This window comes from Cyprinodon variegatus, unplaced genomic scaffold (assembly GCF_000732505.1).
Source record: "Cyprinodon variegatus isolate N-32 unplaced genomic scaffold, C_variegatus-1.0 Scaffold417, whole genome shotgun sequence".
Classification (NCBI taxonomy): domain Eukaryota; kingdom Metazoa; phylum Chordata; class Actinopteri; order Cyprinodontiformes; family Cyprinodontidae; genus Cyprinodon; species Cyprinodon variegatus.
Window position 1 is genome coordinate 680,669 of NW_015150870.1, and position 14,180 is coordinate 694,848.

General features: G+C 42.7%; 1 protein-coding gene across 1 annotated transcript; it reads left to right on the forward strand.

Moving 5' to 3' along the window:
• The first annotated feature begins 250 nt into the window (after positions 1-250).
• Positions 251-12,348, forward strand: amd1 (adenosylmethionine decarboxylase 1). Its single transcript, XM_015388253.1, has 9 exons — positions 251-570; positions 4,073-4,159; positions 4,393-4,519; positions 6,506-6,608; positions 6,707-6,749; positions 8,281-8,425; positions 8,513-8,605; positions 8,696-8,851; positions 10,750-12,348. The coding sequence occupies exons 1-9, from the start codon at positions 458-460 to the stop codon at positions 10,891-10,893; spliced, it is 1,011 nt and encodes a 336-aa protein (XP_015243739.1). The 5' UTR covers positions 251-457; the 3' UTR covers positions 10,894-12,348.
• Positions 12,349-14,180: the final 1,832 nt, after the last annotated feature.

Genomic DNA, 14,180 nt, shown 5'->3' on the forward strand with positions numbered 1-14,180 from the left:
ATAGAAAATTATAATATCTGCTCATTGATGTTATGTCATGTGAATAATAATAAAAGCGTGTCGTCGTAAGTTTTAGCAACGGTAGAAAGCCACGTGAGGAAAACCCTCTTTCCGCCATGACTGATACATCCTTGGACCAATCATAAAACCCAGCGAGTAGTTCTGCTGTCAGATTGGCTTGACGCTGTCGGTGACGTAATGTAGATTGGGTATAAAACTAACTCACGCATTTCATTCAGCGCTTTACACAGTATGGCCGGCGATATTAGCTAGCACTCGCTAACGGTATTCTCTGCAAAAGGGAAGGCGGTAACTCAAGATAATTAACATCTGGATTGCTTTAAGGACTGAACCTCAATAAATTATAGCGAATCGAGGAAAGATTAATAATAATAAAAAAAAAGCTTAAAACGTTGTAAGTGACGTTTTGATAATTCTGTTGGGTGTCTGTTGTCTCATGATGGAGGATAACGGTGCACAGTTCTTCGAGGGGACCGAGAAGCTGCTGGAGGTGTGGTTCTCTCGTCAGGACGAAACCAAAGGAACCGGGGACCTCCGCTCCATCCCGAGGTTTGGCTCCTTTTTACCGTGTCGGTTCAGATGTGATGAATGTGTGGACGGGTCTGCGGTGGATGTATTTAAATGCGTCATGGGGGCAGAAAGTGGAGAGCAGGGCATTCTCCGGCCTTTCAGCCCCTAGCAGCGGCTAGCTAACACCTCCCCCTTTAACCCCCCCACTGCGAACCGAAGCTCATTCATTATAAATACTCTGAATTTGACCACTTCTCCACATTCTATTACTCGGTTATTTTTATGTTTGCTAACAGAGTTTCTGCGGTTTTAAAAAGCTCGGTGAAGCGGCAGGTGGACGGAGGGTAGTAGCCGACCATCGCTCCTACTTCCTGTAAGGCTCCGCTAACCTGAACCGCTGTCCCGCTGACATTATTCTCCTTCAGCCCCGAATCACTGCGCTGCTTTAAATGACTGATCCATCCGTTGGCATGTCTGCTCATCTTTATGTAGAAATCAGGCGGGATTGGTGCATTTTATTAACCCTCTATTGGAGCTAAGGCTGAAATTGACTTCAGATTCGGAGCTTCTTCAAACCGAGCCTCAAAGAAAGGGTCAAAACTGGGCATTTAAATCATAAATAATCGGGGAACTCGTTTAAGCTAGATTGTTTAACGGTAGAATTAGTTTTGTATTGGCTTCTGTGCTTTAAAGAAGTCAGAAACTGCCTCAACGCTCACCTGTCTGCTCTAATGTAGGTTGTTTATTCCCATTTTTAAGCCCTTTATACATGGGTTTAAAATGGTTACATTAAAGTAACAGTTTACCTCGTTACAGGTCAGATTTAATCTGAAAATTAATTCACATTTTGAGCTGGAAGAGATCAGGTTAATTTAAAAAAAATGGTGAAACAGCCCTTTACTAGGGTGACAAATCAGATGCCAACTTCAGCAGCGCAGAGCTCCTCGTGTAGCTACGTCACCCCCCTCATAGAAACGTCTCGTTGCTGTTTGTTCGGATTAAATATGCCCAAAAAGAAAAAAAAGATTTATAAAAAAACTAGTTTGTTTTCATTTATCCTGCTGTATAAATGACTTTGAACAGTCTGGTTTATGGTTGAGGTTATTTCTCCTGCGTCATTCAATGTGTGTGAGGGGGGGGGGGCGGTTAGCATGTGCTCTGCCTTCATTAGACTCTGGGTAATGATCACTATAACTCTAATCATTATAGAATAGCCTAATAAGCCGCTCTGGGATCATTTAATGCCCTGTTTTATTCTGTTTTTCTTTCTGTTCCTTAATCCTATAATCTCGATTTTTACTTTCGGGCTTCTAAAAAAAAACTGCACTTTTCTTTAGTTTTACTGTTCTGTTAAAGTCCAGAAATGGAAGCATTTCAGCCAAATCCTTCCAAAAGCTGAAGATTTTACTTCAGAAGTTGGTCAGAATTCCCTGCAGCCTCTGCTTGGCTCACGTTTCCAGCCATGAGGAGGCTCCCCTCCCCTCTCCTCGGATTGGTTCAGGGCATCTAAGAGCTGATTTGCCCAGTGGCCTTAAAAGAGGAGGGCATGGGAGGTTCAGAGAGATGCACGTGGTGGACCTGATGGGCTGCTGGTTCAGTTCAACAAAATCTGATTGTTCCCTGAGCTGTGAAAGGCTCTGTAAACAAATGATTCTAAAGAGTTAATATGTACAGCCTTTAAGCAATCGAACAGCATGAGCTCAAATGCATTTTTTTAATGGATATAACTTGCAAAATGAGTTGGATTAATTCAATTTCTGCTGAGTGAGCCGAGTTTTAAGGCTCTGTTTCTGGCCGTTAACCATGTCGTTCCCCTCTGAGGGGAAAGCATGACCAGTGGTGCGTTAATGAACAGAGGGACAGATTAGCAGCTCAGTCAGTGGATGAAGCCTGCTGGACATCAGCCAGTGTCCAAATAAGTCTGCAAGGGCGTCTGATTCACCGGCAGGGACCTTGCTCAGATTACATCCAGGTCTCGTGGTCTGCTGAGAGTGACTGTGGGGCAACCGGGTGTCGAACTGAAGCGCTGGTGATGGGTGTCCTGCTCAGAGTCGGCAGAGGACTGAAGTCCACCGCTGCACGTGTTTAGGGGATCTGCATGGATCTTAGTGCAGGAGGTCAGACTGATAAAATGGAGCCACAGCGGTCACCCCTGTGCTCAGCGTATGAACTAATGGTAGCTTAGACGTTTATTCTTGCTCTTTTCTTCAAGGAAATGTGATCCTGCTGAGCTTTCATGAAATGGCCTCCGGAGTGGGTTTCACTCTGAAACAGGAGCTGCTGGGTGGCTAACATTGTTAGGGGGGGTGAAACTGGAAAGCAGGCATGTTGCAACAGCCCTCCTACATCTCTGCCTCCTCTGGAAAGCAGCAGGCTTTACAGCAGCATGAACGGAGCCTGATGCTCTGCAGCATTTCCACACTCCCCAGTTAGCCTCATTTCTTGTTTAGAAGTCATCAAACTGGCAGCTTTCAGATTTTCTCTCGGCCTCTGTGGCAACATGCTGCTAAGAAAAGGTTGTTTTCCTCCCGGAATGGCTAAAATTAGATGATCTATTTCAATTTCTCCCAAACATCCGATCTAGAGAGGGCTGAGAATTAGTTTTTTGTTGTTTTGAGAAAGCACCACACAGTCAGCTACAGACGACACCGCAGGGTGTAGAATTTATCTGTCACTGCAGGGAGATTGAAAGTCTGAATGGAAGGTGTTTAAAACGAGCTCCTGTCACACATTTGAATTAAAGTTATTGAAATATTTGAGCCGGAACGAAATGATCAGATCAGTCGTAATTAATTGATCATTGAAATAGCTGGACTAATCTGGTAATTGAATGAGATCCTTACCTAGATTGATGGTACGCAGACTCTAAGACCTAATTACTTATCGGCCGTTCCACAGATAAAGCTGGCCGACATAAAAGGCTTTGCTTTATTACAATATGCACCAAACAGATTGATTAATCTGCCACGGGGGAGATGTGGGGTAAAAATGTTGGTGGATTGATTTAAAAATCACTGGAAAGGACAAATGCTATTTGTGCAAAATTATTGGTATTTGTGGGCCACACCGTGACCGGAAAAAATAAACCTGATCAGCCCTCGAGCTGTAAAAGTGTGTATTTTTCCTTTAATGCTGAAAAGCAAACCATTTTCTCCTTTAGAGGAAATTCCCTGTCTGCTGACAGAAGGCCTTATTTAATGTGGGCAGAATCTACCCGGGGGTCGGCATGAGCCGCTGGTTCTGAGCTCTGCTGGAGGCCGAGCCAGCGGCCCGGGCTCTTCTTCCCAGGCTGCACTGGAAAACGTGACGCAGCTTCTTTTTGCTCTGCAGCACACTTTGTTTTTGTTGGAGCACCGCGGTGGCAGCAGCCCTACTGTGGAGCGACTCAAACTGCTGCTTAATGAAACCGTTTTATCCGCCATGTTTCTGTACATCTAAACAGCTCGACCTGCTCACTTTGGTGATTCTTCAGTGAAGCTGAGCTGAAAACTCTTGAAATGTGCATCATAATCCTAAATATTTTTTCTTTTTTGTCTTTTAGGTTTGAGTGGGACAAACTTTTGGAAAATGTGCATTGTTTGATCATAAGTGTGACAAAGACTGACAAGCAGGAAGCTTATATACTCAGGTAAGGAACGCCTGCAGCTGTGACCTCACAGGTGTCCTGCATGTTTGGAGGATCCCCTGGTTCGACAGACCAGAGTGAAAGGACTGCTCATGATGAGCTCCGGATCCTCTGAAACATGCAGGACGCCTGTTCTGGTGTAATACCGCCACTGTAGCCACAGGGGGAACGACCTCTGATTGTTCTGAATCGGAGGGTTAACGGCAGGCTCTGGTTTTCTCTCCTCTGTCCCGCAGTGAGAGTAGCATGTTTGTCTCCAAGAGACGTTTCATTTTGAAGACATGTGGAACCACCCTCTTACTGCAAGCACTGGTGCCTCTGCTGGAGCTGGCCAGGGAGTACAGTGGCTTCGACACCATCGAGGTTAGTCCTGCATCACGCTTCTGTCAGTTTGCAACAACAGGTTTAAATTAACATTGAAATTAAAGAACTCTAATAAACAGATTTTTATCAGGAAAAATAAAAACATGTTACATATTTTCTAACAGGTTTTTACCAAGCTAATAATTTTCGCAGAGCAGCAGTTATTGCTGTAAATGACAAAGAACTCTGTAATAAAAATGTGATTAAAACTTTATTTTAATCCCAGCATGTTGTTTTTATAAAGATTCAGGGTTTCCGTGGGTCATTAAAAATCATTAGAAGTCATTAGATCATTTAAATTAAAGGCTTACCGGTAATTGGCATTAAAAATTAAACGTGCTTATTGTGTTTTTTAAAATGCTTTAATTAAAAAAAATGTTTATAAAAACAATTTCATCAGATATAACTAGTTCTGCGTGTTTGCGCAGAGCAGATTCTGGTTACTAGTAAAGCTGTATGTTTGGAAAAGAATCTGGAGGTGGAGAAAAATCTAGAGAAAGGGAAAATGCTAATTTCACCAAAAGTGGCTCGAAAACGAGGAATTCGGGACATGGCTGCAGCCTGTCGACAGTAAAGATGATAAAGGATTTTGCCTTGATTTAGGCCCCGTCCACACTAAGTCAAAACGAACACGAAACGCTAATATTTTCCAGAACGTTTGTCGTAAAGACGGAGACGTAAAGTAAATGTGATCGTCCACACGAATGCATGAAAACGCTGCAAAATGTATGCCAGGCCTGTAAGTGGCGCTGTCGTGCCAAAGCAAAATGGGCGACGAAATGTTGGGCATGCGCAGTAATATTTATACATGGTTGCCCTGCGGGTCCATTTTCGTGGTTCAGTCAAATTCAGGTGATGAACTATGTCGTCGATATTGCTCTGTTCTTCCTGGAGATATTCCAGAAGAAGAAGATTCTGTTGTAAGCCCGACAGCAGGGTGAGTAGCATTAGCAGCAACCATTCAACACAGTACGGCGCCATTGTTGTTGTGATACTGTGTCGCGCATGCGTGTTTAGAGGCGACGCTATGACGCATGCGTGTAAAAAAAAATAAAAAATGTGGTTAGAGCTTAAAGATGGAAACGCGAAAACGGCGTTTCAAAATCTTCCCACTCTGAAGGCTGAATAAAAAAATGATCGTTTACAGACCCCCGAAACGCCGGCTTCGTGTGGATGAGAGGCTGGTTTGGTGAAAAATTTGTGCGTTTAGGCCAGGGTTTGACTTCGTGTGGACGGGGCCTTATATTTAGAGATATATCTATGGATATATAAGAGCCATGGGTACTTGTTGATGGCATTAAAATAATTTCTAAGACCATTAAATAGTATTCAAATATTGTCACTCATTCCAGGTAGGCAATAAAAAGTGCTACTGGATTCACTTTGTTTTGGTCTTATTCCTGCTTCACAAAGGTAGGCAACAGCTTGACAAAGCCATGATGACAATTATTTTACATCCAAGTAGTATGAAGTTCTTCATATATACACACAATACTGCACAGCCGGGTTTTGGGTCCAAAAAATGCCATCGGCGCAAGGCTAATTAAAAAGCATTATATTAGAGTTATTCATTCCTGTATAAACCCTGAGCTTATTAAAAATGAGTGAAAAATAATTGAGGTTTTTCTTAGACTAGAGGTTTAAAAAAAAAAAAATATTGAACTGCTTTAGCACAATGGCCTAATGTAGCAAATATGCTACAAACTGAAATATGACTTAATAAAAAAAAAAAAAAAAGTCAGGGGTTCCTCTCAAAATTTAAGAAAGATAAATTTTTTTTTTTACAACTTTCCTTTAAAACAAGAACAAAACATTTCTGTTGGGGAAGGGTCCTACTAGAAACGTGTTTTTGCCAAAGCTTCCTAGAGCTGGATGTAATAACCCGCCTCTTGGCTGTATGACTTACAGGAGTAGTTTGATGCATATTTGCTACACTAGGCATGAAGGGCATGAGGCACTGGAGTAACTCTAAGTTGTTTGTTGCAGAATTTCTTCTATTCCCGTAAGAACTTCATGAAGCCGGCCCACCAGGAGTTCCCTCATCGCAACTTTCAGGAGGAAGTGGATTTTCTCAGCCAAATTTTCCCAAGTAGGTAGCAGATTAGATCCAAAGTCTTCAAACAGTCATGTGGTTTAATCTCTGACATTAAAGGAGGTGAAACGCCTGTTTCTTCTTCTTCTTTCCAGATGGCGCAGCCTACTGCATGGGACGTTTGAACTCTGACTGCTGGTAAGTATCTGAGAGCTCGCATGCTGCCACTAGCTTTAACCCCAGTGATGCTGATTTCATAGGACAGGCATGGAGCCTGTTCCTACTGATAAACTGCAGCAGGAACAGTCAGTAGTTGTAGAGATTGCTACGTTTCCTGAGCAGCCACACAGTGGCAGTGTTCTGTCAGCTCAGCACACCACATCAGGACAGCATACCCTTAAGGGCTGGTTATCCTCCCCCAGCAGTGTGTAGCAGTTAGCTAGTTGCAGGTATGACGCAGATATTTTTGATTTATGCCCAATATTGAAGAGGGACAATCAGGAACTAGCTAGGATTGGGGTGTCGGTTTGGCGTCTACAATCCCTCATCCAACGCTGGACGACACAGTTCACCCGTCAGTGATTCCTAAAGACTGGCCGTGGCGCTTCTGGTGCAAAGAAACAGACTGTCGCACAGAGCTTAAAACTAGCATCCTGTACGGTGTCTGGGATTGAGTCAAAGGTGTTCCAGGCGTTGTGGACAGCACTACAGCCAGAGTTTCTGCCATTAGCTACCAGACGGGTAATATGCATAGAGTAGATCGGATGTAGGTTTGACCAATCAGAGGCCTCCTGTATGTGAAAGGGGTGGCATATCTGCGTTAACCGTCGTTAACAGGACGTCTGTGTGACACACATGCAGACGTCCTGGTTTATATAAAAGTATAAACCAGGCTTTAGTCATGCGCATTGCGTAGTTTCCAGTCTCTGCTCTCCTTACACCCAATCACGCTGCGTTATCTCCTGTTTTAGTCAGGTTTTCGTCAGTTTTGTGCATAAATCAACAAAAAAGTCCATCACTAGGTCTAACACACACATTGGCTTTAGAAACAACATTGCATGTCCGTTTGACGAGCATCTTATTAAAGAATGATCTGCACTTTTTCACAGAACAGTTATTAGAAGGGGATTCTACAACAAATTTGACAGGATATGAGATTTAGTTTTTTTTTTTTTAATTTGTTTTATATAAGTGACATGTGTATAATTTTATTTTTACAGCACATGAACAACTACTGAACCTATCTCAGATCACAGTTAAATCTGTGGTGGAAAATTAATTTAATTTAGGGGTAGGATTCGCATTCATTGTGATAACAACCTAATGAGCCTACTGGCACAATCTGAAGCCATTCTATAGGACTGATGGGCACTAATAATGATTCATCCAGTTTATTTCTATAGCACCAATTCTCAACATGCGTCATCTCAAGGCACTTTCCAGTTCACCAGATCACTGGTCAGATTGATTCAAAGTTTTCTATCTAAGGAAAACCAGTTGATTTCATCGACTCAAAGGCAATCCCTCACACTAAGCATGCTTGTAGTGACAGTGGAGAGGAAAAACTCCCTTTTAACAGGAAGAAACCTCCAGCAGATCATTTCATGCGTATTACTAAGGGTATGCAGGCCTGACGCGGTACGCTGAGCTGACAGAACAGCGGCTCTGGTCCGTCCCTTCCACAGCAGGACGGCCCCCCCCTGACTGTCCCTCCTCCCCTCCCCCACAGGTACCTGTTTACCCTGGATCTGCCAGAGTACTGGGAGAACAAGCAGGCGGATCAGACGCTGGAAGTTTTGATGAGCGACCTCGACCCAGCTGTTATGGACCATTTCTTCATGAGAGACGGTGTTTCCGCAAGTGAGGTCACTCGTGTAAGTAGGGCGAAGGGCAGAGCGTTTTTTTTTTTTTTTTTTTTGGTGAAGAGTCCTCACCGTCCGCTTTCCTTTTTTCCCCCTCAGAGGAGTGGAATTCGTGACCTGGTACCAGGTTCGATCATCGACGCCACAATGTTTAACCCTTGCGGATACTCGATGAATGGAATGAAGACTGACGTGAGTAGCGACGCGCCCCGTCACCTTTCTGTGCGCTGACCCGTCCACAGTGGGCTCACTGCCGACTGTTTTTCTTTCGGCCCCTTGCAGGGAACGTACTGGACCATCCACATCACTCCAGAGCCGGAGTTCTCCTATGTCAGCTTTGAGACCAACCTCTCCCAGACGTGCTACGATGATCTGATCAGGAAGGTGGTCGACGTGTTCAAGCCTGGAAAATTTGTGACTACGCTTTTTGTCAATCAGGTGTGTGGAACGACCCGTTTGTAAACAAAATGAAACGGAAGTCGGTGCATTTTCCCTCCTTAGGAGCAGGTAGGGCAGCTGGCTAATAAACCAAGACTATACGTGTAATTCTGAGGGGTGAAAATCCTCATTCCTCTGGTAAACCATCACCTTTATCTGCTCAGAAATGGTTTGATAGATCAGGTTTTGCAGTGAAAGCTGCAGAGGTGATTTAAAGGGGCACAGCAACCCAGACTGGTCAGATTTACATAGATAAACTGCTAAATCTCATTTAAACATCTGTACAATATTCTTGAAATGCTGTATTGCCCTTAATTTGAACAGATCAATATGCCTTAAAATTATGTTCAATGGTATTTATTTTAAATGTAAATCATCTAATTCCATTAATATCCTGTCTTTTTCAAATCGAGGGGAAATTAATTAAGTTAAAAAGAAACTTATATTGGTCATTTTTAGATGTCTTCATCATCAGTGATTTTGTTCTGGAAAAAAAATAAAGACAAATTATGAGCAAAACCTTAATGATCAAGTGTGTAAAAATGCCCAATGTTTTGCAAATAACCTCTGATTAAACAAATTTAAAATTTGTCTTTTCCATTTGTCAGAATAATCAACTTTAAAGACCAAACCAGGAAAAGATTGTAAGAAAACATTTCAAATAAAAAGGGTTAAAGTTTAAATTTCGTAAATGTTTTGCAGCCAAGCGGTTTTCAGCAGTGAGGCTTTTTTTTTTTTTTTTTTTTTTGTAATGCCAGCTAAAGCAGAAACTATTATCTGGTCTGAGAGGCCGATCAGGAAGGAAGAAGCCACAGATTTATTATGAGTCAGAGCACAGTCCTAACTGAAGCATGGGAGCGGCAGCATCATGCTGTGTGCTGCAGGAAAGACTGCTGCACAACATAAAGTCGACGGCATGTTTGGAGAAGCTTATTGAAATGAGAAAATGGGTAGAAATCAGCCAGGAGTTAAAGGTATGAAACCATGGGTGGTTCTAGACAGGGGCCAACGGGGGCCAGTGCCCCTGTAGATCATGTTATGGCCCCTGTACTGAAGACATAATACTAAAAGAAATTGTAATGATGATCTGCACTGGAACAGACATAGTTACTGATGTGTCCTTTGGATCTATTTCATTTATTTTCTTTACAAATTCTGTTTAACTAATTATTTAAAAATAATAAGTTGATGGCTTCAGTGGGATTGATATAGGATCCCAGTTTTCATCTGCTAATTTTTACATCTGAATTTATCAGTGTTTCTTGGTTTCTGATTCAGATTTTATAGAAAACGGTAACTTTATCTGAAGTCAAAAATATGTAAAATTCCTGAATTATGAATGTATTTTGACCTAATAAGATAACATTTTAATTAAAACTAATTGAATACTAATTTCACATCATCCAGCTCTCCTAATGTATTTGAAACCCTTACCCTGTTTTTTGTTTCATGCTTTTCTGTCCCCCCCATGAAAACACCCTGGCCCCCTCCTGGCCCCCTGGAACATTTGGCCTAGCACCGCCACTGTTTGAAACACTAAAACGTCATCGAGTGTTACACAGGCGCTGCTTTCATAACGACACCTTCATGATCTCCGATCTGAAAAACTGAAATACAAGCTGATGGAATAAGATGATTTATGTTTAATATAAAAGATTATCTTTTTTCCACGTTCATGGTATCTAATAGTTTTATTTTAGGGCAAAAATACTCATTTATTGGCAGATGCATCAGTTTAAAGGTAAATAAGCAAATTTTCAGCCATTTTCCTAATTTTCTGATCAGTTTTAACAGTTTATTAGAGGAATGGATGCAGCGTAGGAAAGAGACGCCTCCTAATGCAGTGTTTGGAATGATTACATCATCCACCTCTATCTTTGTTTTGTTTTGTTTTCCAGAGCTCCAAGTGTCGCAGTGTCTTCTCTTCCCCCCAGAAAGTCGAGGGCTACAAGCGCCTCGACCGCCAGCTGGCCCAATTCAACGATTACAATTTTGTCTTTACAAGCTACGCCAAGAACCGCCAGCAGAACCAGCAGAGCTGAGGGTTCAGGATGAAGAAGAGGCGCAAAAAGAAAGGCGGCCCCTCCGGGCGCTGCCCTGCCGCCGCCTCCTCCCCCCTCGCCGCCTGCCTGGCGTCTGCCCCCCTCGCCCTGAGTTTACCCCCCAGTTTGAGTTGTTTGCGTCGTCGTAACTGTGACTTAAGTCTCTTGCATGAAAGCTCTTCTCTTTGTCTCGATATTCTAGCTCACTCTTGCTGTGATCCTGAGGTGCATGTGGAGGAATTAAACGCGCTCCGCCGGAGGCCGCCCACCCGGGCGCCGTCCACCGGTCCCTTCCTGCAGGTCTCCCCCCTCATCCCCCACAGACAAGGCTTCCGCCCGCACTAGAGCAGGGCCCTGACGTGCTCAGATCAGTCAGCTTCTCTTGACCCAAACGCTCTTCCTGGTTTGCGATGAGGATTCCTCATCCGTCCTAGATCAGCGTTTCCAGATGGTGACGGGCTGTGGAGAAAAGCCTGGATGGCTCTGAGCTGACGGGCCAATGCCCGCTGCTGACGGCTGGTTTTTCCGCTCCTTGCAGAAGTGCCAGCCGTCCCCGTCTGTCTGCTCTGAATGGAACCAGACAGGTTTTGCTTAGCTGTCCAGCAGAGCGTTTTGTTCTTCTCTCTTTTCTCCCATACAGTCCATCCTTTGTCTCTTTCCGGCCCACACAGGAATCTAAAGGCACAATAGAGGCCCATCGGTCTGAGCACGCCAGGGTGAACCCGGATCATTCCACATGTTACTAAACTGCCGTTTTATTACCCCCTCCTCCTCCACCAATTGAAAACAGGACTTCCTAGCAGTTTTTTTAGATCGTTTTTTTTGTGTCCATTATGAGGGGGACACCGTGTGACACCGTGGTGCATGTGACTTCTAGTGCCGTGTTGCTTGACAGCGTAGCGCCACCTCTTCCTCGTTGGTCTGTGCGCTTCACCTTCCTCTGCTGCATCCAACAGGGGAGGAACATCCATTTGAAGTTTTAGTCTAGATGTTTTTCAAGGGTTTAGTTAAGCTGTAGTTAATCTCAAAGCCTATTTTTTTCATTTGGGATTAAGTACATCTTAACGCTACTATTTGGGGATCATTGCCACTTTTTTTTTTTTTTTATACAGTGAGGTCAATGCATTGTTGCAGTTAAATAATTAGAGAATTTTATACAAAGCATTTTGTATTTTCTGCTGCGGACCAATTTATTTCCTATTTCGTGTCCAAATGTTAAAGCGGTTTCCCCCCCATAGCTTCTGTTCTGAAGTTGAGGGGTGACTTTATTTTTTATTTTCTGCCCTGCTTAAGAAGGTGGGAGGAAGAGGGTGAGGTTATCCAGATCTGTTGGGATGTACTGAAGGAGCCATTTTGCTGTTCTAATTTCTTTTGCTGTTCTTTGGATGGTCAAGATGTGCTAAATATATCTGTGCTTTGAGCTTGATGCATTAATAAAAGATATTTACCTGTTAACTCACTGCGTTTGTTTTCATTTATGTGAAACGTAAATATATATACACTTTTATAATCAATTCAGTTTATTTCTATAGAGCCAATTCACAACACATGTCATCTCAAGATGCTTTACAGTTCAGATCATCCAGTCAGATTGATTAAAAGTTTTATATCTAAGGAAATATCAATGATTTCATCCACTCTTCAGTAATCCCTTACACTAAGCATGCTTGTAGCGACAGTGGAGAGGAAAAACTCTCTTTTAAAAGGAAGAAACCTCCAGCAGAACCAGGCTCAGTGTGAGCGGCCATCTGCTGAGGCCGACTGGGGTTCAAAGAGATGGAAGCAATAGATAAAAAAGGCAGCTGTAAAAGGCGGTTCCATCCAGGAAACAGCCAGGGAGACGAGCTCTCATGTCAGAGGATGAAGAGAGCACATCCAGCCAGTCATTTAGAAAAACAGGACTACACTGAAAAACAGGCAGAGCTTGAAAATGTATATTAAAAAAAAAAGGTGGAAATGGCAGCACAGCTGATCGGTGCAGCAGTGTCTTCATAGGTTTGCCTAAAAAGTCTGTATCAGACAGCTGCAGCTGATCCAAAACGCTGCTGCCAGTGTTTTCACTAGAACAAAGAAAGTAGAGCATGTCTGCCCAGCTCCAAAGGTAGCTCAGAGAATAGATTTTATAATCCTTCTGTTAGTCTAGAAATCACTGAATAGATCAGCACCTCAATACCTGACAGATCTGTTGTCAGTAGATCAACCTCCCAGACACTCGGGTCTTCTAGTTCAAGCCTAAGCTGTCCACCTGGAACTAGAACCGAACATGGAGAAGCAGCATTTAGTTCCTCTGCTCCACTGATCTGGAATAAACTCCCAGAAGACTGCAAAACGGCTGAAAGCCTGAGTTCTTTGAAATCAAATTTAACCAGAGCTGCCTTTGACTGTTAAAGTTAAACTGCTCACTGATTGTTTAAGGTTGTGATCCAACTGGTTTGTTTTACTACTTTTATCATATTTTTATCTTTACTTCCTGTTATTCTTTTATTTTCCTAATATTTTACTGTTTAATTCACATAAAACACTTTGAATTGTCTTTGAACTTTAAGATTAAGTTAATACGGCCTATGATGCAATAAACCTTTATTAGTTTATTACGTAGAACATTTCCAGAAAGTGATGGATGTCAGATGAAAGCAGCAGCGTAGAGATGCCGTTCTACTGGCTGGGGGCCAAGCTGGATCATACATCACATGTTTCTGCAGAAATCAAGCTGGGACATGTAGGCTGTGTTTAGTTAGAGAAGGGTTGTCAAAGTCCAACCATTAAAGGACAAAGTATGTACCGTCTTATCAGTTCCTCTGATTACTTCTGTGGTTGGGATCACTGTCTCTAAATCTCTAGAATAATTAGAGGAACTGATTAACTCTGATTGGTTATCAGGTCAGATGGAGACCATCAATCTGATCAGTTGTGTGTGCATTGTTCCCAAAGCTGTCATCCTCTATGCTTCATCCAGAGACGTTATTTCAAACACGTCATACATGTTGCTGTCTTCATCCTGTCCCTTCAGGGTTTCAGCATGCTGAGTCCTGTGTCTAAATTATAGCTCTTTTTGTTTTATGGGTCTTGAATGTCCTGAATTTACTGGAACCCTTCCCAAAGACTTGGTATCTGCCTGAAAGGTTTTTCACATTAGCATAACATTCCTCTCTGAACTCTGCTGGTCTGTCTCATAAAGATACGATTTGTAAGGTGATCAAAGGTGAAAAATTGCAGAATATATGTATACATACACACACACACACACACACACACACATATATATATATATATATATATATATATAT

Bases quoted from the DNA above. Each gene is read 5' to 3' on its own strand.
- amd1 (XM_015388253.1), top strand. From the start codon at position 458: ATGATGGAGGATAACGGTGCACAGTTCTTCGAGGGGACCGAGAAGCTG. The intron at 8,426-8,512 runs GTAAGTAGGGCG...TTTCCCCCTCAG, and splicing joins CCGCAAGTGAGGTCACTCGT to AGGAGTGGAATTCGTGACCT. The intron at 8,606-8,695 runs GTGAGTAGCGAC...GGCCCCTTGCAG, and splicing joins TGAATGGAATGAAGACTGAC to GGAACGTACTGGACCATCCA.